The sequence below is a fragment of the Pinus tabuliformis genome, chromosome 8 (assembly GCF_031772625.1).
Source record: "Pinus tabuliformis cultivar Carrire ecotype Pingquan chromosome 8, CPIR1, whole genome shotgun sequence".
Taxonomy (NCBI): Eukaryota; Viridiplantae; Streptophyta; class Pinopsida; order Pinales; family Pinaceae; genus Pinus; species Pinus tabuliformis.
Genome location: NC_142294.1, coordinates 111,627,238 through 111,653,391, shown reverse-complemented (window position 1 = coordinate 111,653,391; position 26,154 = coordinate 111,627,238). Strand labels below are relative to the sequence as shown.

Here is a 26,154-nt window from a genome sequence, read left to right as displayed (position 1 = left end):
GATAACCATTCAAATTGCATTATTTTGGCTAAGTCCTGTAAAAAAGAAATCTTTTCAGACCTGTCCCAATTATGGTATAACAATAATTGTAATTATAGTATAACTAGTAATTGGTTAGAGTTTTCTTCTTCTTTAATTTTTCAACCCTTTGATATTCTATGATGGTATGTTAAATTGTTAAACTTTGCACACATACGACATACATTATCAAAAAGGGATAAAATTGAAATTTAGAGCTTTATTTCTGAACATCAAGAGCTATTACTCTTCCAATTTTGTTTGATGTTCAACTCATATCTATTTTATTTTTCTTCTCAAAGGCATTGCCAACAAAAATTTTTAATATAATATTTTCACAATCTGACCTGTTATCCTCTTCTTCAGATAACTTCCAATCAATAACTAATATACATCCATATTTTTATGATCCCATTGATATCTGGTTGGAAGAAAATATACAAGGGTTATTGTAAATAAGTTACTTCTTGTACATACATTAACAATAGTTGTACCTAATGTTTTTAGTTTTATTTATTTTGGTTTAATTAGAATAATACTTTTGTTACTAATGTTTGATGTACACATTCATGCAGAAAATAAAATGCTTGAAGGGCTTCACTGGAAGTATGATTTCACTTAGTCTTAGTCTACTTTTTAGAATAAGATCAAAACTAGGTTAGTAGTAGTTTAAATTGAATAAGAAGATGATTTTGAACTTTGATTAATACATGGGAGAAGATGAATATTCATCAGGTAAAATTATGATTGAATTCTTCCAGGTACATATTCATATGTTCATCTTTATCTGGTTTGAGTTTATTTTCAGTTTTATTTTTTCTTTATTATTTCTTTCTTATAATTTTTTTGTTCTTCTTGCAGGTTCCCATGGAATTGATTTGTAAATTCAGCTCTGCTGGGAAATGTTGGCTTGTTGGGGCCTAACCTAGGTTCAGAGTAAATTAGCCAAACAAATCCCTGTACTACTAGCCCTTTCGGCAACAGCCCGCGGAGCACGGACTGAGGTCTCACCCAAAGTAGTATGGGGGGGTGCTGGAACCAGGTTTCCGCACCCTGGAGATGTCTGAGGGGTTGATTTGGTCCAACTGTTAGTCCCTTCACGTAGGTCACTTTGTGCACTTCCCTAGACTCTACGCCCTGATATATTCACCTTCGTGCAGCCCTAACCAGGGGCTGTGGGGTTTCCCGCACTGCTGGAGCAGTGATTTGCACTACTTCCCTAAGTCACACCCGAGATCTTACTTATCTTCTTACACCAGTTAGTTATCCTCACGTAAATGGATGCCTTATGTTATATTTATTTATTCAGCACATTCATATGAGTTCACGCAGTAAATAAATAGTAAACTTGCAATTCATACCTAATAATACATAAAACAGGAAACGATACACAAAAATATGTAAAACTTCTCTTTATTAATGCTTCCAATGGTTACAGACTCGACCTACCTTGCGCACTCAGTTGCAGGGGTACGCGCACTCAGCTGCGAACTACTAGGCCTCTGCGCACTCAGCTACAAAGCCTTCTCCTACTCTATGACCCAAAGACAGGACTTACACTTCAACTCAATGCTTCATCGATTCCTTAGACTCATCTTGCTTTCTTGTTTTTTCTACACTTAGAGCCTCGCTCTATTTATACAATCCCATGGTCTACGAACCATGGGTAGATCTTTGAAACCGACATTACATTACAAAAACAAGGGCAGGCAACCCTATGACTCTATTATGACTTCGCGCTCCGTGCCCACAAATCGCGGAGTCTTTACAATGGAATCAGTCAATACTTGGGCTTTAAGCCCCAAAACATGCCTTAGGGGGATTCCACGCCCAACGAGCCCCCAACACAAACATCGTGACTCACCATTGAGTCAATCTGTCGGTGCAAAGATCTTTGCATAGAGCCCCTCCAACTCTTCTTGAACAGCTGCAAGGTCAGTAACGCACCAAGCGGCTGCCTTCTGAATCTCTTGTACACATTGTTCTGAGACCGCGGTGTCGGAACTGCTTCCCTGGATCTATTCCTGCATCCTTGCATTTGCTGATAGTCTCGCACCTTCTTTTAGCTCCGTGAGGCACGACGGTTGTGCTTCTGTCGGCTAGTCAGATAGCCGGGCCACTCGTGTAGGGCTTCAGCTGACTGTCCTTCACTTTGCCTGGGAGAGGTCTCCATTTAGCTTGACCAGCTGCACCGCACCTTCATCTGTGACTTTATTAACAATGTACATGCCCAACCAATGCATCTGGAACTTCTCCAGGAATATATCACACTTACTATCATATAGTAACACTAAATCGTTTACTTTGAAGGTGTGCAACTTAATATGTCGATCGTGCTAGGCCTTTTTGTTGCTTTTGTACCTGCTGATGGAAGCCAGCCAAAAAACGTTCCTCTTCAAGTTCTTCCAATTACGCGAGTCTTTTCTCTAGGGCTCTATGGTCCTTCATACCTGTCAGTGCTATTATGTGCAAACTAGGCACAATATACTCCATTGGCATGACAACTTCTACTCCATAGACCAACTAGAAAGGTGTCTGTCCCGTCAGTTTCTTACACGTTGTCCTATAAGCCCATAGTACTGCAGGTACGCGTAGGTCCCAATCATTCCACTACGCGTTGCAGACTTTGATCAGTGTAGTCTCCAAGATTTTTTTAAATGCTTCTACTGTTCCATTGGCTTGTGGGTGATACAATGTGCTTTTCTGATGATACACCTGAAACTCTTTTGTTAGCACGCTGGTTGTTTCGTTTAGGAAATGTGTATCGCAATTGCTCATCAAGATCTTTGGACATCCAAATCGTGTCAGTACATGTTCGAACAGAAACTTCGCAGTTGTGGAGGCCGTGCAATCTTTTATCGACCGTGCTTCTGCCCACCGGGTCAGGTACTCTGTCGCAGTGATAATGTATCGCGCACTCATTTTTCCTTGAGGTTTGATAGGGCCTACAAAGTCAATCACCCACTTTTCGAAGGGCTGCAACTTCATTTGCGGATTCGAAGGCATCTCATCCCTTCGTGATGGTTTACCTGTTCTTTGACATACATCACAGGCCTTGTAGTTTGCTTTTGAATCCTGATGAAGGGTTGGCCACCACAACCCTGCGCGGAGGATCTTCTGCGCGGTTGCTCTCCTTGCATAGTGTCCTCCTGCAGCGCCCCCATGCGCGTCTGCGAGGATATGACTACGTTCAAATTTAGGTACATACATTCGTAGTATCTCATCATTGCCCATCTTATATAAGTGCCTTGCGATGATAAAAAAATATGCCGCGCACACCACTAGTTCCTTCTTCAACTAGACAGAGTACTCTTTCGATGTAGTTCCAGTCATGAGAAAGTGGATTATGTCTTCAAAGTGTCCATCCACTACGCGCACAGTAAAGAGCTGTGCATCAGGTAATTCTTCCTCCAAACTAGTAGGTTCCTTCCCTGTCTCAATTCGCGACAAGTGATCCGGTCTCGCGTTCAGGTGTCTAGGCTTCACAATGTTATGAAACCAGCTCACAAAAAGATAGAAAAGATAGATCAATGCCTTAGAATTTAGCCTCTTCGAGGGGGCAACCTCCTTTACATTACACAAATGAATGATTCTTTCATGATTCAAATGACAAAACCTCCTTTCTATATATAGGAGTCTAAGGAGTCACAATATAACCCAACCGACCTAACAATAATAATATAAAGGCACAAAAATAACAATAGAGGGATTCTATGGGGCACAGTAATAACAATATGGGGACAATAGGGGCACAACAATATTAATAAGGGATAAAACTACAATAGTAATGGGGTAATCACTAGTATTATAGGGACCTAACATGCCCCTCTCCTTCAAAAAAGTGTTGTCCTCAACGCTTGAGTAGTTCTGGATGCTTTTGTATAAAATTCTCATCCTCCCATGTGGAATCTTCAGCGGATAAGTTCTTCCACTTGATGAGATACTCTGAAATTGATCGATTTCGTAGCTGTCGAGTTCTTGTTTCTATGACTGCTTCCGGTTCCAATATAATTTTTTCTTCCTCGTCAAGTTCTGGCAATATTGTTTGAACTAGGAGCTTGTTGCCTATAACCTTCTTTAAACATGAAACATGGAAAACTGGGTGCACTCGAGAAGCTGCAGGAAGCTCCAATTTGTATGCCATAGTACCAATCTTTTGTAACACCTTATACGGACCATAATACTTTGGTGATAATTTATTATCCTTCTTAGCTTGCTTGAGGGACATTTGTTTATATGGTTGTAGCCATAGGAATACCCAATCACCTACATCAAAATTTCTTTCACTGCGATGTTGATCTGCCTATTGTTTCATTCTATTTTGCGCCAACACGAGGTTATCCTTTAAGAGTTGGAGGACTTGTTGTTGATGCTCGATATGATGTTCCACTGCTTGAACCCTAGAATTTTCTCTTAAATATGATGTGATGGATGGTGGCTGATATCCATAAAGTGCCATAAATGGTGTCATTTTTGTTGCTGTATGGAAGGAAGTGTTATACCACCATTCAACCAGAGGCAACCATTTGACCCATTGTGTCTGTTTATCAGAGACAAAGCAACGAAGATATCCTTCCAAACATTTGTTTACTATCTCATTTTGCCCATCAGATTGAGGATGATAAGATGAGCTATGAGCTAACTGAGTACCGAGACAAGAAAATAATTCTGTCCAAAAATTTCCAGTGAAAATGGGATCTCTGTCACTTACAATAATCTTTGGGTTTCCATGTAGCTTTTGAATTGTTTCCATAAATGTAGTAGAAACTGTATTGGCTTTAAATGGATGTGATAATGCACAAAAGTGTGCATACTTGGTAAGTCTATCAACTACCACCATGATGACACTCTTTCCCTTAGACTTGGGTAAACCTGTGATAAAATCCATTGAAACCTCCTCCCAACGTTGGCTTGGAATGGATAAAGGTTGTAATAGACCTGGGGTCTTAATTGTTTCAACTTTATTTTGTTGGAAAACCAAACATTCCGCCACAAACTTTTGAATATCAGATTTAAGGCCATCCCAAAAAATTCCTTCTTAACCATGTGGTAAGTTTTTAAAAATCCTGAGTGCCCTCCTAAGGGAGAAGTGTGCAATTCCATAAGAATCTTTTGTTTGAGTTGGAAATTCTTATAGAGGTATAAGCGATCTTTGTACCATAACGAATCATTTTGCCAACTAAATGTATCAGATGTACTAGAATCTTGTTGTAACTTTCGAATAAGTGCCCACACTTCTTCATCGTTCTTCCATTCCTCCCTTGCTTTGTTTATCCAATCTGGTTGGATAATAGAAATGGCGCACAACAATGCTTCCACATCCTCATCCTTTCTTGAGAGTGCATATGCCACCACATTTTGCTTCCCTTTTTTGTAGATGATTTCAAAGTCATAACCCAACATCTTTGTGACCCACTTTTGTTGCTCTTCAGAGGATAATCTTTGTTCTAAAAAGTATTTAAGGCTATCATGATCCGTTTTTACCTTGAAGTGTCTTCCCATTAGGTAGGGTCACCATTTCTTAAGTGCATGTAGTATTGCCAACATTTCCTTCTCATAAATAGCTTTGTGTAAAAACTTTCCCTTGATTGGACGACTTTCAAAAGCAATGGGTCTTTCATCTTGCATTAAAACAACACCAATTCCATTTCCTGAAGCATCACATTCCACAATAAAGGTTTTTGTGAAGTCCGGTGTAGCTAAGACCGGTGCTTGGCACATTGCCTCTTTAAGATGTTCGAAGGCCTTTGTTGCTTCTGGAGTCCATGAAAATGCATTTTTCTTCAATAATGTTGTTAGAGGTGCTACTATTCTCCCATAATTCTTAACAAACTTGCGATAATACCCTATCAACCCAAGAAATCCTCGTAGATGCTTTATGGATGTGGGGATTTTCCATTCCTTAATGGCTTTAATTTTGCTAGGGTCTACCTTAACTCCTTCATGAGATACAATATGACCCAGATATTCCACCTCTTGTACTCCAAAGAAACATTTGGATCTTTTTGCATATAATTGTTTCTCCTCCAATAGTTGTAGCACCCTGTCAACATGTTCAACATGATCCTTCCAAGACTTGCTGTAGATTAGTATATCATCAAAAAATACTAACACAAATTTTCTAAGGAAGGGTTTAAAAATGGAATTCATCAAACCTTGAAATGTAGAAGGTGCATTGGTAAGGCCAAAAGGCATGACCAAAAATTCATAATGACCCTCATGAGTTCTAAATGCTGTTTTCAGAATGTCTTCAGTCTTCATTCTATTTGATGATATCCTGAACGAAGATCCAACTTGGTGAAGTAAATTGATCCATGCAATTCATCCAATAATTCATCAATGACAGGAATGGGAAACTTATCTTTAATAGTGAGCTTGTTGAGCTCCCTATAATCCTGACACATGCGCCATGATCCATCCTTCTTGTGCACCAATACTATTGGAGCAGAGAAAGAACTTTGACTAGGTTGAATTATACTAGCCTCTAGCATTTTTGCAACCATACGTTCAATTTCACTCTTTTGGGCATAGGGATATCTGTACGGCCTGATGTTTGGAGGAACACTTCCTGGAATCAGATGAATAGCATGATCATGATCATGAATAGGTGGGAGACCTTTGGGAGTCTCAAATACCTTGGAATGATTGTCCAAGACTTTTTGGAGATCTGGAGAAATAGATGATTTCGATGTGGAAACATCTAGCAAACATAATTGTGCAATTACACCTCTTTGTTCCTTTTTTAGAAGCTTCGTCATACCATTAGAGCTGATTATCTTTCCTGGTTTCCCTGCAATACCCCTTAATTCAACTTCCTTTCCTTCCATAGAAAATCTCATGAAAAGTTCTTGAAAATTAAAAGCTATTGTACCCAAGGATTGTAGCCATTGGACTCCTAGTAAAACATCAGCACCTCCCATTGGAATGGAAAGCATTGGGCTAGTCAATACATATTTTCCCATTGATAGCTTGATATTATGGCACTTTCTAGAGCAATTTATTGTTCCTCCATTTGCAACCATCACTTGACACTCTGGTGCTGGATATAGGAAGCAATTCAATTCTTTTGTTATCTTACAATGAATAAAATTGTGGGTACTTCCTGAATCAATCAACACTATTACCTTTTTCTTCTTGATTTGTCCTTCTATCTTGATGGTTTGAGGAGTGGTAATTCCAGCCAATGCATTACAAGATATGATCGGATTCATTTCTTCTTTATCTAGGCTTTGTTCCTAGAGTATATCCTCTTCTTTTGACCTTTCTTGCCTCTTTTCTTCTTCCTCTTCACAATCTATGTAGAATAATTTCTTCTCAGCACACTTATGACCTTTAGTGTATTTGCTATCACAACTGTAACAAAGCCCTTTTACTCTTTTTTCTTCCAATTGTTGTGGTGTCAACCTTATAGGTTGTGGAAGACTAGGGGCAACAACACTTCCATCTTTATAGTTGTGAGTGGTATGCTTCCTGGTTGCCATAATTTTGCTTTCCATTTTTCTTGCTAACCTGAATGCCTTCTCTTAGAATGAATCAGGTTCCCAAAGGCGAACATCATGTTGGATATTATCCTTTAAAGTCCCTATGAACACATCAATCCTATGCTCCTCTGGAATATTTTTTACCCTTATGTTCAATTTTTGGAACTCCTCAATGTGCTCCATTATTGAACCCTTTTGTTTGAGACTTATCAATTGGCTAAAAAAAGTGTTGCTTTTTGTATCCTCATAATGTGCTGTCAATTCTTCCGTAAAAATTGCCGAAGTGATAATTTGTTTACAAGAGAAAAGCCATTGATACCATACAAACTGATTTGGTTCCAAATATAAAGTTGCAATACGTACCTTTTGTGTGTTTTACACATTATTGAGATCGAAAAATTGCTCCATCTGTAATATCCATGTTGCGGGATCCTTGTTGTCAAACTTCCCCATATCGATTTTTGGAATATGGTGGGTCTTCGATCCAACATTAGATTCTATGAAATCATGATTAGCGTTTCTTTTGTTCACATCATGAGTTTCCTTTACTACCCTTTCACCACTAGTAAGTATTTCTTGTAGAAAATTTGTCAAATTTGTCTTCAAATCTGCCATACCTGTCTTCAAATCTGTCTTCAAATCTATCTTCAAATCTTCCATCTTTGCTTCCATGCCATTCATCTTAGCTTCGAAGCCCTTTATCTTAGATTCCATGCCATTTATCTTAGCTTCTGTTAGCTTTTGTGAGAGTGAAATTTGTTGCACTTGGTCTTGTAATTTTGATATATCATATAGCATTTCTTCTTCTTCTTCATGAGTCATGCTAGAGCTTTCAGGTTGCTTACTAAGTGTTTGCATTTTATTTCCTTGGGGCATCAGTTATCGATAATAATGCTCTACTATGCCCTTTGAATTCCTTCAAAATAATTTTTCAAACCAAGCTTAAGCAAAAATTTAAAAAAATCTACACACCGTTTTTCACTTTGTAGGAGCTCGATATTGCCTCTGATGTATCTCTGTAATTTCGAATCATCCAAATCTAAAATTGTGACCTACAGTAGCCCTCTCTGTCCTCTTTCCAATGCCACTAGTCTAATCCAAATTGGATTCTCCAAGGAAGAGTTATGCCAAATATCCCACAGTGACCTGATTATAGACTAATTCAGTAGAGTGAACTTGTACGACATGCCATGTGTCCTTGTTTTGACCTTCGGCTCTGAAAAATATATACAAGAAACTATAGTCCGTCCTATTTCTTTACCTTATTACGAAATTTCAATCCGATGTTCAGAGAGAAAGTTATGACAATTTTCCCCAGGTCACCTGTTGGGAATGTAATTCAGGAGTCTGCAAAAAGACCAAGTTCCTCACATCATATCTCCGTAAATATAGCGCGAAAATCTCTGAAATTTGGACCTGAGGTTCAGTGCGTTTTTTTCTCAAATGGGTTTTTTTTCGCTTCTGAAATGTCACAGAAAAGAATTTATAGTGAAAATTCCAAGATGACCTATTTGGAGCAGCGAAACCCTAGAATCCAAAGCTCTAATACCAAATGTTATGAAACCAGCTCACAAAAAGATAGAAAAGATAGATCAACGCCTTAGAATTCAGCCTCTTCGAGGGGGAAACCTCCTTTACATTACACAAATGAATGATTATTTCATGATTCAAATGACAAAACCTCCTTTCTATATATAGGAGTCTAAGGAGTCACAATATAACCCAGTCGACCTCACAATAATATAAAGGCACAAAAATAACAATAGAGGGATTCTATGGGGCACAATAATAACAATATGGGGATAATAGGGCACAAAAATATTAATAAGGGATACAAATACAATAGTAATGGGGTAATCACTAGTATTATAGGGACCTAACACACAACTACCTCAAAATCATATTCTTGGAACAATAAGAACCACCCGCATATTCGCCCCCCCAACACAGGCTTATTGACCAACTATTTCAGCGCAGAGTGATCTGTATACATCTTGAAGTGTCCTCCTAGCAAATAGTGCCGATATTTTTGGAGCGCGTACACCATAGCCAAGCCCTCACATTCAATTGTGGAATAGTTATTCTCTGCTTTAGACAACTTGCGACTCATGAACGCGATAGGGTGATCCAAGCCCTCTCCACCCTCTTGTGTTAGTACCACTCCCAGTGCTATACACGATGCGTCAACATGGAAATGAAACTCCTCATCCAATTTTGGGAAGACCAGGATTGGCGCAGAGGCCAATTTTTCTTTTAGTACATCTAGGCTCTTCGTGTAGTCATCATTCCAGCAGAATGTTACATCCTTTTTCAACAGCTTCTCCATCGACGTGGTGATCTGGGCATAGCTTTTGATCAACTTGCTGTAATACCCCGTATGTCCCAAGGTAGCGCGCAACTGTTTGACACTTCACGGTGCTTCCAAATTTAGAATCATCGCAATCTTCACAGGGTCTACCATCAGTTCCTATTTGGAAACCACATGTCCCAACAGGTTCCAAAGGGAATGAAGAACATACACTTCTTGAGGTTCAACATGATTTGGTGTCGTCAGCAGGTACCCAGCATCAAGTGTAGCTCGCTACATGGTGCTTAAACAATCCAAATACAGTCCAATCATCTAGATAAACCTCTAGGAACTTGTGGATATATTCCTTGAATGTTGCAACAACTATGCGCGAAAAGATGGCCGGTGTGTTCTTTAGCCCAAACAACATAACGGTGTATTGAAAGCAACCCCATTCAGTCAAGAAGGTTGTCTTATTCCTATATTCCGGTGTGATTTTGATCTGGTGGTACCCTGAGAATCCGTTAGTGAAAGAATATGCTTCCTGGCCCCCGACATTTTCCAATACTTCATCTGTGAATGGAGTTGGGAATGGGTCATGCACACATGCGTCATTCAATTTTCTGAGGTCCACACATATTCTTATCTCGCCCTTTTGCTTCTTTTCCTGCACTACCATAGGGTTTACCCAATCGGATTCTTCCATCGGCTCAATGATTCCAGTTGCGAGCATCTTGTCTAGTTCTATGCGGACCTTCTCCTTGTACTTTGGATTCAAGCGGTAAGGCCTCTACTTAATTGGCTTCGTGTCGGGCTTTAATGTGATCTGCATCATTCCTAAATCTCCGACGATTCCTTTTAAGTCTGTGATCTTGGTGGGGAACAGGTCTTGGTACTCGCGGAGTAACTCAACGACTTTATCTATCATCACGTCATCCCAGTGGTCGCCGAGTGTTGCGTACTTAGGTTTAGCTTCTGTACCAATGTTCACCTGCATTGCTTTTACCGGCACAATTGTGTCAGGATCTTCGATCAGTGGCCCTTGAACCTCGCGATAACCTTCAATTTCTGGAATGTTAACTTTCCATGGATCCTCGTCGTCTTCTTCAGTTTTTACGTTATAACACTCCAGTGCACAGCTCAGCTGAGTCGCCCATTTAGGCTGAATCAATTCTATTGGCTCCTGGGGTATTTTAAAGATAGCTTCTTTTATTGCTTATAGTGCGTCATCAATAATATCCCACCTACGATCCTCAAACGTGAAGGTTAATAGGAACCCTTCGCGCAAGATATCCCATTCACTCATCCCATGGCAGAGCTCCGTCTCTATATACCAGTTCATGGGTATAATATCTAGGGTATGACAGAACAGGTGCACCCACTCAAGTTGTGGCTCTTCCCCATAGACCTTTGTTCACTTGGCGAGGTGTGCGCATGGATCATCCCGCCCATCATACTTATCTTTTAATTGCATATGAGGCTTCCCAAACCACATGTGCATCATTCTCCTACACCCGTGCCAGTCCTCAATGCTTCCTTGGCACGTGCCCCACCACCTCGCGGGCGTAGTGCACAGTACCCATTTCAAAGCCTCGAAGCATTACTGTTCTAGCACCTCCCTTTCGAATCTGTTAAGGAAGTCATCTAGCTCACTTAACCCATCATACGTAGGCAGATCCCTTACCTCCGTTGATATGCAGTGTAGCGTTACAGTTCAGCGTGGTTACCTCATGTAACCGGTTCTGCCATCACTCTATCTCCTCGTCAGAATTCGATGTACAAGAGCTTTCGCACTCCCATGAGATTCGCCCATCTGCGGTGGGATTTACCCAGTCTTTATCTCACGCAGTTATCTTGTAGATGCAATCTAAATTGTCATCGCTTTCATAGTCACGCACTGGCTCCATGTAGTGTGATCCTTCTGCAGGGTCCAAAGGTACATCTACGCAGAAAGACTTTTTCTCAAAAATCATCTTTTGCTTCTTCAGATTTATCACTCTGTTCATGTCAGTGGCCAAATCTATTCCTAATAGCGTAGGGTAGGGATTGCTGTCATCAACAATCTCTATCACTTCAAAATCTGCTAGTGCGCTTGCTCCTTCAATATCTAGATGATTCCCTACAATCTTCCCATCGATAGGATCTTTTGCTGGTTCAGGATTCGCAGTTGCATAGGAGACCATTGCAGCATAGGCCTTCCCATATGCTCCTATGTCTACTTCGGCAGAACGTTCGCGTCCGATCCTAGGTCCAGAATCACTTGGTCCATCTCATATTCCCCAATTTGCACGGTCAATCTCATTTCTCTTCCCGTCCTCGTCGTGTGCTTTCCAATCTTCCAGACTACACGCGGTTCTCATGGTGCGGTCCCAACGTATCTATTTATGAGTTCCTGCAATCCCTTTACAACCTTGCTATCACGCAGCAGCTTCATGCATGTCTCCAGGAACATTGTGAGCATCGAGGGGTCCATTTCCGGCTCTGGTTTGTCCTTGCTTCCTGAAGTGGAGGCATCAACAAAGCTCTTGCTAGCTTCCATGAAGGTTTCCTTAGTGCACTCCAAATAAAACTCTGGTTCTTTCGTCAGAGCCTTGCAAACCGAAGTACTATCTTCAAGCTGCTGTCCTTTGTCATCCCCTGTCATAATTCCACTTCGGAGCACAATTTTCACATTAGGGTCTTCCTCGTGCGGCTCAAACTTCATCATTTGTAGGTTCTGAGTCAGGGGAGTTTTGAGCGCTCCCTTGTCGTGCAACCTCACTATCAGTGTGGGGCAGTCCTCCGTCTCATGATCAAACAATGTACAATATAGACATGACAAACATGTTGGATTCATACAATCACATGCATAATGTCCTAGCCCTCCGCAATTGTAACATATCAGCTGTCCACGACCTCTTATAGGTCCTCCTCCACCTCAGCCTCTTCCATGCCCCTGAAATCCGGTTCGTGCCATCCCTGTATTCTGGTTAAGGGGATGTGTTTTTACCTGAACTCTGTAGATAGGAGTCCCATCCATCATCAGCTCATAACTTCTACAGGTGCGCTCATCATGTCCCACTGACCTACAAAAATTACAGAACAACTGCTGCGAATTCTGTTTGTACTTTTGCAATAAATGGTAGTTATCCATAGCATGCTTTCCTCCCATTTGAAAAATAACGCACCACAACGCAGGCGCTACGCTAGGTCCTGATTGTGCCTCCGGTATTAATGGCATTGGTCCTCCTCCCGTGAGGTAATTCGCTAACACTGGGTAGTGGTCCTTGTCATGACCCTGACCCTTACATTTAACACACCATACTTCGTCGCGCACCTCTTGGCGAGCTGCCCTATCTTGTTTCAGACTCTGCATCTCAAGGCATAAGTTTTTCAACTGCGCGTGAATCTGCTAAACTCCTAGGTTGGGATCCTATATCGGGGTCTCGTGGAGTCTCATCGTGATCTCCAAGGCCTTGGCCTGAGTTTTTAGCCTCTGTTGTGGTAATGCATTCCTTAAATGCGACGTTAACAATGCTACAAACCATTCGCAGTATTGTCCATCCGTCAAAGTCATGTTAGCTTCACAAATTGTGCACTTCAGTCTCTGATCCAACTCCCAAGGGGTCTCGCCTGGTAGCATTGTGATTTCCTTGAACCCAATGATCGACTACGCCTCTGACTTCGGCCTGCTAAATTCCCTGTTCAGTGCAGTTTGGATGTCTGTGATTCCGCATTCGGATTGTCATTAGAATGCTTAATGTATCAGGTCAGCGCGCGATCCTGCAGAGTTCTAACCAACGTTTCTTTATTTATATTGTCATCCGTAACTCCATGCGCTTCCCATACAACTTTTATCATGAACCAAAACTGGTCCGGATCTTCATTCCCTACTCCCTTGAACACTGGAAACTTTATCGCGCTTGCCATATTGACTCACGGTGGTGGCGGAGGTGGTATGGGTGAAGATGGGGGTGAAGATGGTGAAACTGGCAGTGGTGTGGGTGGGGGTGGTATGTGCGGAATCCTTTGCCTTATAAAATTGATCACACTTCTTGGTGAGACCTTCGCGAGCTCTTCCTTGTCTCCTCACGGAGGTGAGATCAAGGGGCTAGTTTCTAGTTCTGTACTACCTTCGTTTTTGTAAATTCTCCCACTTCGCGCAGCCCCAAACATCAATGTATTCGCATAACCCTCTTTTCACACAGTATTATTTTAATCCAAGTGTTCAAAGACTTAACGTACTTGCCTCACTGTCCTTTGGGGAAGCATCGTTCTAACTTGCTATAGTTAACTGAAGTATCTACCACGAACTCATTGATGAATCCTCCTATAATTTGATCGAGCCATTGATCAATAGCGTGTGCAATCTTATCCTTTGATGCTTCCAATCTGCGCACCAATTCTGGAGTCCACACAATAGGTCTATCGAGCTTGCACCTTCCTTGGCTATCAGCTAACTTCGTGATCCACTCGTACAACCCAGTAGGGAAATATCCAAAGAAAATTTTGTGGATCTCTGTATACATGTAGATGTCTAACCACTCTTCTTTTGATAGTCACATATTCCTATTCTCCTGTGCTGCAAACTCGTGAACCTTCCTATCCAACCAATATTCAATTCCTTTCTTAGTTGGATTCCAGTGATACGACATCAGACATCTCTATGCAGATCCCGGTCCCAGAAATGGAACCATTTGTTGGCTTGTTGGGGACTGACCTAGGTTCGGAGTTAATTAGGCAAACAAATCTCTGTACTACTGGTCCTTTCGGCAACAGTTCGCGGAGCGCGGACTGAGGTCTCACTCGAAGTAGTATGGGGGGGGGGGGTGCTGGAACCAGGTTTCCACACCCTGGAGATGTCTGAGGGGTTGATTAAGTCCAACTATTAGTCCCTTCGTGTAGGTCACTTCGCACACTTCCTTTGCCTTCGTTCCCTGATATATTTTCCTTCGCGTAGCCCTAACCAGGGGCTGTGGGGTTTCCCGCGCTGCTGGAGTAGCGATCTGCACTACTTCCCTAAATCACACCCGAGATCTTACTTATCTTCTTACACCAGTTATTTATCCTCGCGTAAACAGATGCCTTATGCTATATTTATTTATTCAGCACATTCATATGAGTTCCCATAGTAAATAAATAGTAAAATTGCAATTCATACCCAATAATACATAAAACACGAAACAATACACATAAATGGTAGAAATTCTCTTTATTAATGCTTCCAATGGTTACAGACTCGACCTGCCCTACGCACTCAGCTGCAGGGGTTTGCGCACTCAGCTGTGGACTACTAGGCCTCTGCGCACTCAACTGCAGAGCCTTCTCCTACTCTACAACCCAAAGACATGCCTTACACTTTGACTCAATGCTTCGTCGATTCCTTAGACGCATCTTGCTTCCTTGTTTTTTCTACACATAGAGCCTCGCTCTATTTATACAATCATGGTCCATGGACCATGGGTAGATCTTTCAAACCAACATTACATTATAAAAACAAGGGTGGACAACCGTGTGACTCTATTATGACTTCGCGCTCCGCGCCCACAAATCGCCGAGTCTTTACAATGGACTCAGTCAAAACTTGGGCTTTAAGCCCCAAAGCATGCCTTGGGGGGATTCCGTGCCCAACAAGAATAAACAATTCGGAAGAATAATCGTCATATGATATTAGGGAGTTTTCACTTTTCTAATTTTGCATATATTTTAAAATCAATTGTCAGTCTTGTTCTTAAAACTTAATCTATTAAGACTCACCAACTATTTTGAAGCAAGATTTGCAAAAGTAAAGAAATCCCTATCAAAGCATATAACAATATCTCTAAATTAATAACTATGCTTTGAAAAAAAATAATTTTATTTACAAATCATCATACAAGATAAAATCAACATAATCATATTTTTATGTCAATTTTGTGTATTATCTTGTAAGATGTATCTCAAAGCTCATTCTCTTAATTGTTTTCTTTCTGATTTGATAAGCATTTTAGGCTTAGTTGTATTGTCTTTTTATTCCATTTCACAATAAAATGGAATAATTTTTTCTTTTTCAGCTTGGCATAATCATTGGGCGAGACATTTTTATGCTCTAATTTATTAATGAAACCTAATATCTAAGGATCACTTCAATGAAGATGATTTCGTTTATGTTCATTTTCAAGCTTTCCTAACCAAATAGATTCCCTCATTTTCTGTTCTTTGAGTTTAAATCTTTCTGTTATTTTTTAATGAATTATCTTTAACCCCTATCTTTAAAAGAAAGTTAAACACATTTATCAACAATTACTTACGATTATGAGTTCTTTTGGCGAGCGAGTTTAGTCAATTGAATAATAGCCAACTTAAAGTTTTTTACGCCATCCCTTGTTCTTAAGGAGCAACATGACACCCCATATATTAAGTAATCTCTATGAGATTAACTATAATCATAGTTAAACATAAAATCAATATTGGTCAATTGAAGGATAGGAGGTCTCATCACGAGCCGATCTACCATGATCATAAGTTATAATATTGTGACATTACCATTATTGGTCACTAAGCCAAGGTAATGGCTTTCGATCATAAGGTTGAAAGACAAGAGGTCTCATCACGATCCGGATTGTTCACCATGTTAGATCTCGTGAATGGCATTGTCGTTAGCTGGTTACCAAGCTAGGACAATGATCTTCAATTGTCATTCAAATAAGTCTAAGATGATATTTTACAAATCTGTATTTATTCCTAATAGATGGGACATTGGTACCCAAAAGTGTTAAAAGGAATCCTTGTCAAGGCTATAAACGCCTGTTGGTAGCAATGGCCATGCCTATGGTATGGAAGTTAAATTAATATTATGTTTTCTTGATTAGCTTGTTTACTTGAAAACTGATGTCCAACTAAGTCGACCGTGGTACATATAAATTTACTGAAATATTGAATTCATGGGGTAAATTTTACATGTTGATGAATGATAATGGTATATCTATTTATTTGACAATGTATAATAAGGACAAAATGGTCAGGATGTCTAAATTTGAGCATTTCAAATGATCTAATTATAACTCCTTCATTTTTAAAATAAGTTCCATATCTTTACGACAAAGATAACTGCTTCTCCCTAATGTTTTGCCATTGTTGTAGTGAAAACACAACACCCCCATTTTATTTTATCATAATAGGCATGGGGAACCTTTTTGTATTTCAAGTAGGATTTGAGTGTGATTATTTATTTCAAAGTTTAATTTCCTTTTTATTTACATTTGTTTTATTTTTATAGTTTGCCTAAGTTTGATTAAGTTGTTTGTTAATATACTTTTTAAATAAAATTTTGTTTTAAAAATCTTAATTATTTAGATTAAGGAATAAAATATCCCCCAAGGCCAAGGAGTGGCTATTATATATCGAAGATATTGAAGCTTTAACATCGATGAAACCCTTTTAGAACTTCCCGATGTCAAAACCCCAATTAATAATACAATGGATTTTCCCTTTTTAAATAAACATACTTAGAACCATATGACATACAAATGGTTGTAGTTTATTGGAGACCCACATATCACGTAACCCTTCTTCACTTCCTTTTATCAGAGAAATCACATATCAGAGTTTTGTTATGTGTCACCACTTAAAATATATGTTCTTCGATATGCAATATTCATTCATCCCCGATCTTCGACTTCTGATACAGTACTTCCTCCAATATCCATATCCTGCCAATATTTCTAAAGGCTTCCGCTCCGATATGCTGATATATCACGTTTCCGATCTCTGAACTTCGATATCTTATGATCTCCGATCTCCGATAAGCCTTCACCTCTAATCTCTGATCTCCGATAAGCCTTCACTTCAACCTCTGACATGCTATTCACTTCAATATCCGGACTCGATATATGTATTAACGTTGATTAATAAGAATTTTCCATCTGCCTTAATATCAGAACTTTTAATCAGAACTTTTGAATGAAACCTCCGATATCAAATCGCTGAAACAAAGATGCGATATTACAGATCCAATATAGTTATTAAAATGAATTAATTATGTTATCTCATCCACTCCATATCGGAGGTACCCATATCATACATGTTTTGTCTTGTCTCATTTTGAAAGTTGCAATAAGCTCATCTCTGATTCCACTCTGCTTCTGCCACTTGTCATTTCCATCTGGGCCCACTGCTATAATAATTGAAAATTCCGTTTTCATTGGTTTTGTGGGAAGTCTATGTGTTTAGTTTTCGATTTGTTTTTCGGTTAAGTTTAATAATAGAACTAAATAATCTCTGTTTGATTGAAACATGGATGAACCCAGGGTCGATAAGGAGGAAGTAACAGTTTGACCTGAGGTTTCCAATCACTCTCTACCATGTGATACAAAGCAGTTCTAAACTGGGAGATTGTTGTAACAGAAAGTAAACAACAAATCAACCCTTTGGCTAAAGACAACACTTCGTTGCAATGAGTTCCAAATTCCTTCTGTGGTCCAAAAAAAGCAAAAAACTCTAGATTCATTTACTTTTATTTCTCGTTTGTTGAGAAACCAAAGGGATTTGTTATATTTGTAACTCTATATAAATACCGGTCTCTTTAATGACATGAGGGGGTCACGATCACACACAAGGGTCTATGCAATAATGTGATTTGTGCTTTCGCACTATTGTGGAGTGCAGAGAGTTTATTATAGAGAATGTAGAGGAGTTATGGATCTTTTATGAAGGGACTTTGCACTATTGTAAGCACATTCACTAAGAGTCAGAGCTACTCCCGAAACTGTGGTAATAAATTTTGACATGGTTTTTAATTGATTCTTGTTGTGTACTATTACCAGAAATTAGGATTATCATCTCACTGTTAAAGTTTCATTATTGGTTTTGATAGTTATTCTAAACATTGTTATGTTTCTTTGATATTATGCACTATTGCTATGTTAATGACATTTTGCTGTTGAAACTTTGTTAAAGCTATCTTTGCAGGGTAGAATGAGATCAAAATCTATCTTAATTCATTGAAGTTTTCCTGTGGTGACTAATAAATATTTATTATTCATTTACATGCTTATTTTTCTTTCACTTATATTAGTTAATGTGAACTACTTCCTTTAATTAATACAAAATCATATAATGAATTAAGTCAGTTCCTTCCTCATGTTTTAGCTAACTTGCTCTTGGGTTAGGAGAGGGATATCCCATCCCATTTCAAGATAATATTTCATGCTTTAGATTAATTTTTCATTTTCATCTTAGTTTGCATCAATTCCTCTCTTAGAGAGGCAAACAAATCATTTAATTGCGGTTTCATCAACCTTCAAATTGATCAAACCTTTGTGTTGATCTAATCCTTTAATTCATATCTTTAAAGATCAATATAAAAGAAATGTATTATAGATGTAAATAGATTAACTCTTAGTTTATATTAGGTTAGTATTATATTATCTTTAATTTAGTATTAAACAATAGTGTAACTGGACCCATAACAAGTCGGAACCACCATATTCAACGGAAAAGGAGATGCTCTAAGTTCCCGACGAGATGGTTTCCCCTAATGTTGACGACGGACATTTTTTCCGATCAACATGGCCACATCACAAGAATGCATACATTCTATTCACACAAGGAAAATGGAGGCATTTGTCATGAAGGTGGATTTGTAGAAGGCATATGATTGTGTGGATTGGACATTCTTGCGCCTCATATTAATGAAGATTGGACTGACGATGTACAATGTTGAATGGATTATGGAATGTGTTACTTCGGCAGATTAAGCGGTTCTTATTAATGAATATCCTTCCCATTTTTTGCAAGTGAGAATGGGATTGTGGCAAGGATGCTCACTTTCACCCTTACTCTTCATTTTGGTTATGGATGGGCTCAGTCTTAAAAACAAAGAGGCTCGATCATCGAGTCTTTTTAGTGGCATCAATTTGGGTATGTATGTTGATATCTCCCATAGTTTTTTCGTTGATGACATCCTCACTTTCGGGTTGGTATCCAGATCACAATGGTTGACATTACATTATATCTTTATGAGATTTGGCGAGGCATCTAGGTTGATGCTAAATGGGGGCAAATCAATTCTCCTATTTTCAAGTGGATATCGAGAGGTGATCAATTTTATTGCCAATATATTTGGTGTTATAACAAAGCCCCTGTGCAAGGGATTCACATATATGGGATACCAACTCAAGCCTAACAATTACATGTCTGATGACTGGTTATGGCTCTTGGATAAATTTCACCACAAACTATTTGATTGGTCTCATAGATGGCTTACCTTGGGGGGAGATACTCCCTTGCACAAATGGTTCTTCAACAGATTGCGGTATACTAGGAACATTTATATATACTTCCCACAACCATTATTTCCAAAATTCAGAGTTAATGGCACATTTCATTTGGGCTGGCATCGGGGAGGGAAGAAAATTCCATCTGATCAAATGGGATAAGATCACCATCCTGAAGGAATATAGTGGATGGGGGATTCTGGATGTGAAAGTATTTGGATGGGATATTTTGATAAAGTCCTTATGGAGTGCTCTATTTCAAGATGGAATCTCGAGGGACATCGTTCGGTTGAAGTACCTGAAATACAAGAATGTTTATGATTGGATCAGGGATGGCACCACAGGCAAAAAAATCTGGTTCTTATATCTTGTCGAGTTTCCACAAGTGAAATCCTGGTTTCTTTAGCAGCTTCGGTGGTCTTTCGGTACAAGAAATTTCATACTAATTGGTTTAGATCATATTACATGCGTTAATCCTGCCACCGACCTCTCGGTGGATACTATAGACAAACTACATGCAAGGGGATATTTCTATTTGGAACAGGTCATTAACCATTGGCATGGTTCGTTTCCTGTTTGGAAGAAAGCCACATATATCAGACTGGTTGGACATAGAGACGATGTTTGGGATAACCACATACTGGAACTTAAAAGAGTGGGTTTGTACAATACTAAGAGAGGCGACTACATCACATGGGGTGGGATTTTCCATAAGGGAACAATGGAGGTGGTAGATACTTATAGGTACATTATGGGTTCTAAACTCTCTTTAAATAATACTTGTTAGTTCAGAAAAAAAATGGAAACTGAAGGTTCTTGTTAAGATCATTCTCTTCACCTGGTTAGTCTAGCACGACAAAACATTGACTTGGGAGAACCTGCGTAAGAGGGGTATACATGGACCAGGTTTGTGCTCACTATGTCAAAATTCACCTGAGACAATTCTATATCTTCTATTGGAATGTTTGATTCCAACACAGGTAGGGCGCTAGATATTACAATATTTTCACATTCCTTTTAGAACTTACCTCTTTATTGAACAGTGTCTTTGCCGGTGGATCAAGAGGGGGGAATACATAGGTTATTCCTCTCTACATCTTCTGGGAAATATGGTGTGCTAGGAATGGATACATTTTTTATGGTATCCCCATCAACATCCATAGGATTAGTTCCAACATCGGGACTTGGATGGGCACACAAAAAATAAGCGTGCATAGGGATAAAGATTTAATTGTTCGTCTCTTTCATCCTTGCATACAGTTTCCTGCAGGGTACTTTGATGGTGCTGCATAGGCAGGGATATGCGGTTGTGGTGCATGGCTTAGGATTTGCAACAAAAAGTAATATAAAATATCTTGCACGACAAAACTGGAACAAACATGAGGGCTAAGATCTTGGCATTATGGGGACTTCTATCATTTACAAAGGAGCTCTCTGTGAGTAGACTTCACGTATATGGGGACTCCAAGTCCCTCATTGATAGAGTGTTGGGGAAAATTGTACTTTTCCCTCCTCATCTTGATGGCTGGTTCAATCACATTCACTATTTAAAACAAACGTTTGAAAGCATCACCTTTCATCACATTTTCAGGGAGACTAACACTGTTATTGATTCACTGTAGAAAAAGGGTCTTACCGAGGCTACAAGTTTTATGCACTTTCAATATCTGGAGGACAACATTGTTAGACATGTGTGCTCAATACAATTTCCATAGTTTTATAGACAATGTCTATTACATTTTGCTAAATTTTAAAAATATATGTCATTGTTTAATGCAAATTCATTAAGAGGTAAAGTCAACATTTTAGTGTACAATCGAGCTATTTATACTTAGCTCCATTTGCCCCATAACTTGGACATGCATATGCACTCTCTCATTCTATTTGTTGGAGAGTTTATGTATGCTCTTTTTTATTGAAAATGTACTGGCACTATACATAAACCAATGTTTTTTTCCTTTGAAAAAAAAAACATAATAGATTTTTTCCTAAACACTTGATTTTTTTTTCAATTTTTTATTTAATAATTTTAGTTTGAATACAATAATAAAATATTGTAAAAAAATGTTTAATAATAATACTTTTTTTCTTTCCATAATATGTATATCTGGGAAAAAGTAACACAAAAAGAAATAGGAAGCTTGAGAGCAAGAAACGACTATTTTCATGAAAAAAACGATTGATATGAATAATAAAACTCTATAAATATATTTAAAATTGAAATTGGTATAGGCATAAAATTAATGAAAAACATATTGTTTAAAAAAATTAAAAAAATAATATATATATATATATAACTAATTTATATGAAACAAAACTATTAACCTTTATTAACAATATCATAAAAGAAAATTGATAACCAGAAACGAAAATAAAACATTGTTCTATTAATAAAATCATAACATTCCAAAAGATAAATCAGCATTAAATTAATAATTTAAATATCAAATGATTTCTAATTAAACATGAAAAATGACATCAGCAGAAAAATAACATCGATCTAACCTGTAAAATGGCTTTGATTGTGAATAATGCTTTCAACGATTATCACGCCACTGAAAACATGAAATATAATAAGATTATAATTAGATTGTTGTTTGACCATCTTATCATATTAAATATATATATTCTATGCTCATTATATTTGGAATTAAAAAAAAAAAAAATAAGGTTTAAATTATTAAATTTATTAAAATTATCAAAAATAAAATAACATATAAAATTATAAATAAATTTAATTCAATTAATCATATAAATTTAATATAAAAATATATAATATATGTTATAAAATTGTTTTTATTTAGTTCAAATAATTATATAAATTTAATATAAAAACTATATTATAAAATTGTTCTTATTTAGTTCAAAAAATTATATAAATTTAATATAAAAATATATAATATATGTCATAAAATTGTTTTTATTTAGTTAAAAATTTGAAAATATGTTAATAGTTTAACATTAAGATTTGATATTTGGTAAGTATGAAAGTTTACTTTTTGTTAACTAGAGGGTTAGTTTTCTTTGAATAATAGTGATAAATCAATTTATATTAACTGATAACAATGAGTGATAAGTGTCCCTATTTTAATATCTAAACTATAATAATTTTTTTCATTGTATAAAATGATGATGGTGGTGGTGGTGGTTAACATCATCATCATAATCATATTAAAAATATAAAAAATATAAACAATATAATATTTTATAAAAACATTACACATTTATTTTAAAAATAAATAAATTAAAAATAAAGATAAAAACACATTATTATTATTAATTTTGATTTTTTTTATTAATATTCTTTAATAAATATTAAAGGAAATTATAATTTTATTAATAAAATACTAATAATACATAAATATATGTATAATATATTTAAAATAATTAATCGAAATATAATTAATAATAAATTTGATGTAAATGAAAAGATGTTTATAAATATAAATATAAAGAGTAGCTATAAATATGAATATTATTTGATTGTCATTCTCTCATTTTTATCTAAGAAATAATATTGGATGGATAGAATTCCAAGGAAAGAGTAGTTATAAATATGAATGTCCTTTGGTTGCTTCTCTCTCTCAATTTTATTTAAGAAATAATATTAGATGGATATAATTTTTTGGATAGGGTAGTAGCAAGGCATGTTGCAACTATTCAACTAGCTTACACAATAAAGGGATGTGGCAACATGTCCATGATCGATAGTTAATTTGAATGAGCAAGGAACATTAATGAACATAGTAGAGGGTACAAATGGACTGAAGAAACTGAATGGTAGTTGTACCATGTTGCGAGGTAAGTCTCTCACCTTGAGTTTTCACACTAAGGAAATCCATAATTGGTAGTAGGGGGTGAGCATGTGGATTAACACTACCATCATGGAATTAGAAAATCGCTCTTTTGTTTGACGTTCGACACACTTCCAGGATACCTCCTCAGGGATGACCACATTGGGTTATCTAGGCCCTTGGAATCTTCTCTTCCTAGGTTGTCAGAGGAAGATAGCCTGCTTGCATCCTCTCGTCATCATGCACTCTATGATGGCCCTTGGCAATTTTGAAGTCCTCTCTCAGGGAATTATAGGGCACAATTGTCTCAGTCTAGTTGTTTCCCTCAACCTCCCTAATGGTTTTGCAAATTTAGAGCTATTTGGATAGGTATATTTGGAATGGTTCTATGTGAATGGGGTCACATCGAAGGGGAATTTTTCCTATATGATCTCCGCCCTCCCTGGCAAGACGCCACCAAAATAAAGTAGCTCCTGGAGGCCTTGACATGCAATTCATCTTGGTTTGCTAATTAGAAACTTTGAAATATTGTCAGTGGAGAACTCTATCTCTTCAAGGGGGTTGTGAAGTCAAATCCTGCTAAAGCAGTTTTCTCCCACATTCCCCCCATCAACATCTCTCTTTTTTGATAGGAATCAATGCACTGGGTGCTCCATGACCTCAAGGAGGTAGAACTTAATATGTCAAGCAGAGTCTTCTCAACCTCATCAATAGCCAAAGTCCCTGTTAGTACTAGACTTGTCTGCTTCTCAGGGATAACAACATCTGCCACTAACAACACAAGGTGGATCTTGGTCAACATTTTTGACAAATCACTCAAATAGAACATGAATTAGCACATAAAAGGCATACTTTCACTGATGCAAAAGTTCTAGCAAAGGTGGCAGACTAGGTTCTGCATGCAAAGCACACTAGAGGCCATTACAACCACTACATGTAAACAATGGACATTTATTGGCACCTGAAATTTCTTCTTGGCAAAGTTCTTGTTGACTGAAATGAAATGAAGGAAGACATCCTCATGACCCTAAATCATATGCAAAGGCACACGATAGCGATGGACTAAAGGCTTAGGCGCATGGAGAAGCAATTGGGCATCCCCTATGATCCCAGCCACTCTCCCAGAAACAACAAGGGGCCCATTCCAATTGAAGCTGTAGATTATAAGAGGTACACCTCATTGCCTTACAGAGTTTTAGTTTTTTTTCTTTCTATGTTCAAATTCAATAGTTTTTTTTTATTAAAAACTAGTTCAAGAAAATCAATAGTCAAAACTAGTCTTTTTAATTATCATGAATAGACTTAAATATTTTGCTCTTAAAATACTAAAACAATTGCAGTTAAGTAAAATACCAAAAATATCATTTATGTATATTTTAATATGAAAAATTAGAAATTATTATTTAAAAAAATGATTTAATAAATAAAATTAAAAGAACGAAAAAAATAACGAATTATTTTAAATATTTAATAAATAAAATTAAAAGAAGGAAAACGATAGTGAATTAATAATTAGGTGTTAAATAATTGATTTATTTTCTTTGTATTTCCTTGAATAGAAAGAATTTACGATGAAAAACACCGAGGCAATGATTATTATATGACTAGGCAAATAATTCGGATCAATTACCAAAAACCCAAGCAGCAATAGGAGGGAGAAAGTTACGGAATTCACTGGACAGAGATTTTATTATTTATTTTTTATAATAATTTTTTTGAGTTTAATAACATATTTAATATAAATAAAATATATATAGGTTTTTGGGATATGTTTTTGATGATAATTACATCAAAATTCATTTGTTTACGTTAAGTGTGACAAAAAGAAACGACTACTTTTGACTGGACAAAAAATTAGAGGAAAATTTAATAATAAATAAATTAATTAGTTAATTTATTTATTCATGTAAAAAGAGTTTATCCTCATAACAAAATGTGATTATCCCAAAAAATATGTCTCAAAAACTTGAATAAATCACAAAAGTATATAATTATAAATAAATATAATTTATGATTCTAATCAAACTAATTTTGTAACTTATTATTTTTATTTTATTATATTTAATACAAGTATAAAATAATATGGTTTTTATGAACTTATAAAGTTTTAGAGAAATATTAAGAAAAAATAAATATTAAAAAAATTAATAAAAATAATTTCTCATGTAAAATTATTAATGAACGGTAATAAATTATGTGAAATAATGAACTAGACTAAAATATTTTAGAGATATAAAAGAATTAAAAAAAATATAAAATAAAATAAAAATTATTATTATTTTGTTAATAAAAAAGGTTTAATAGAAATCTAAGAAAATAAAATTTTTTATTTTATAGAT

At 37.0% G+C, this 26,154-nt stretch overlaps 1 protein-coding gene across 1 annotated transcript in view; it reads right to left on the bottom strand.

Annotated features, from left to right (window-relative positions):
• Positions 1 to 26,154, bottom strand: part of LOC149234376 (sodium/hydrogen exchanger 8-like) — a 1,053,364-nt gene that overhangs the window by 440,045 nt on the left and 587,165 nt on the right. Inside the window, exon 11 of the mRNA XM_089371820.1 lies at positions 22,527 to 22,576. Within this exon, the coding sequence (XP_089227946.1) occupies positions 22,527 to 22,576 (50 nt within the window). The remainder of the gene's footprint in view (positions 1 to 22,526; positions 22,577 to 26,154) is intronic.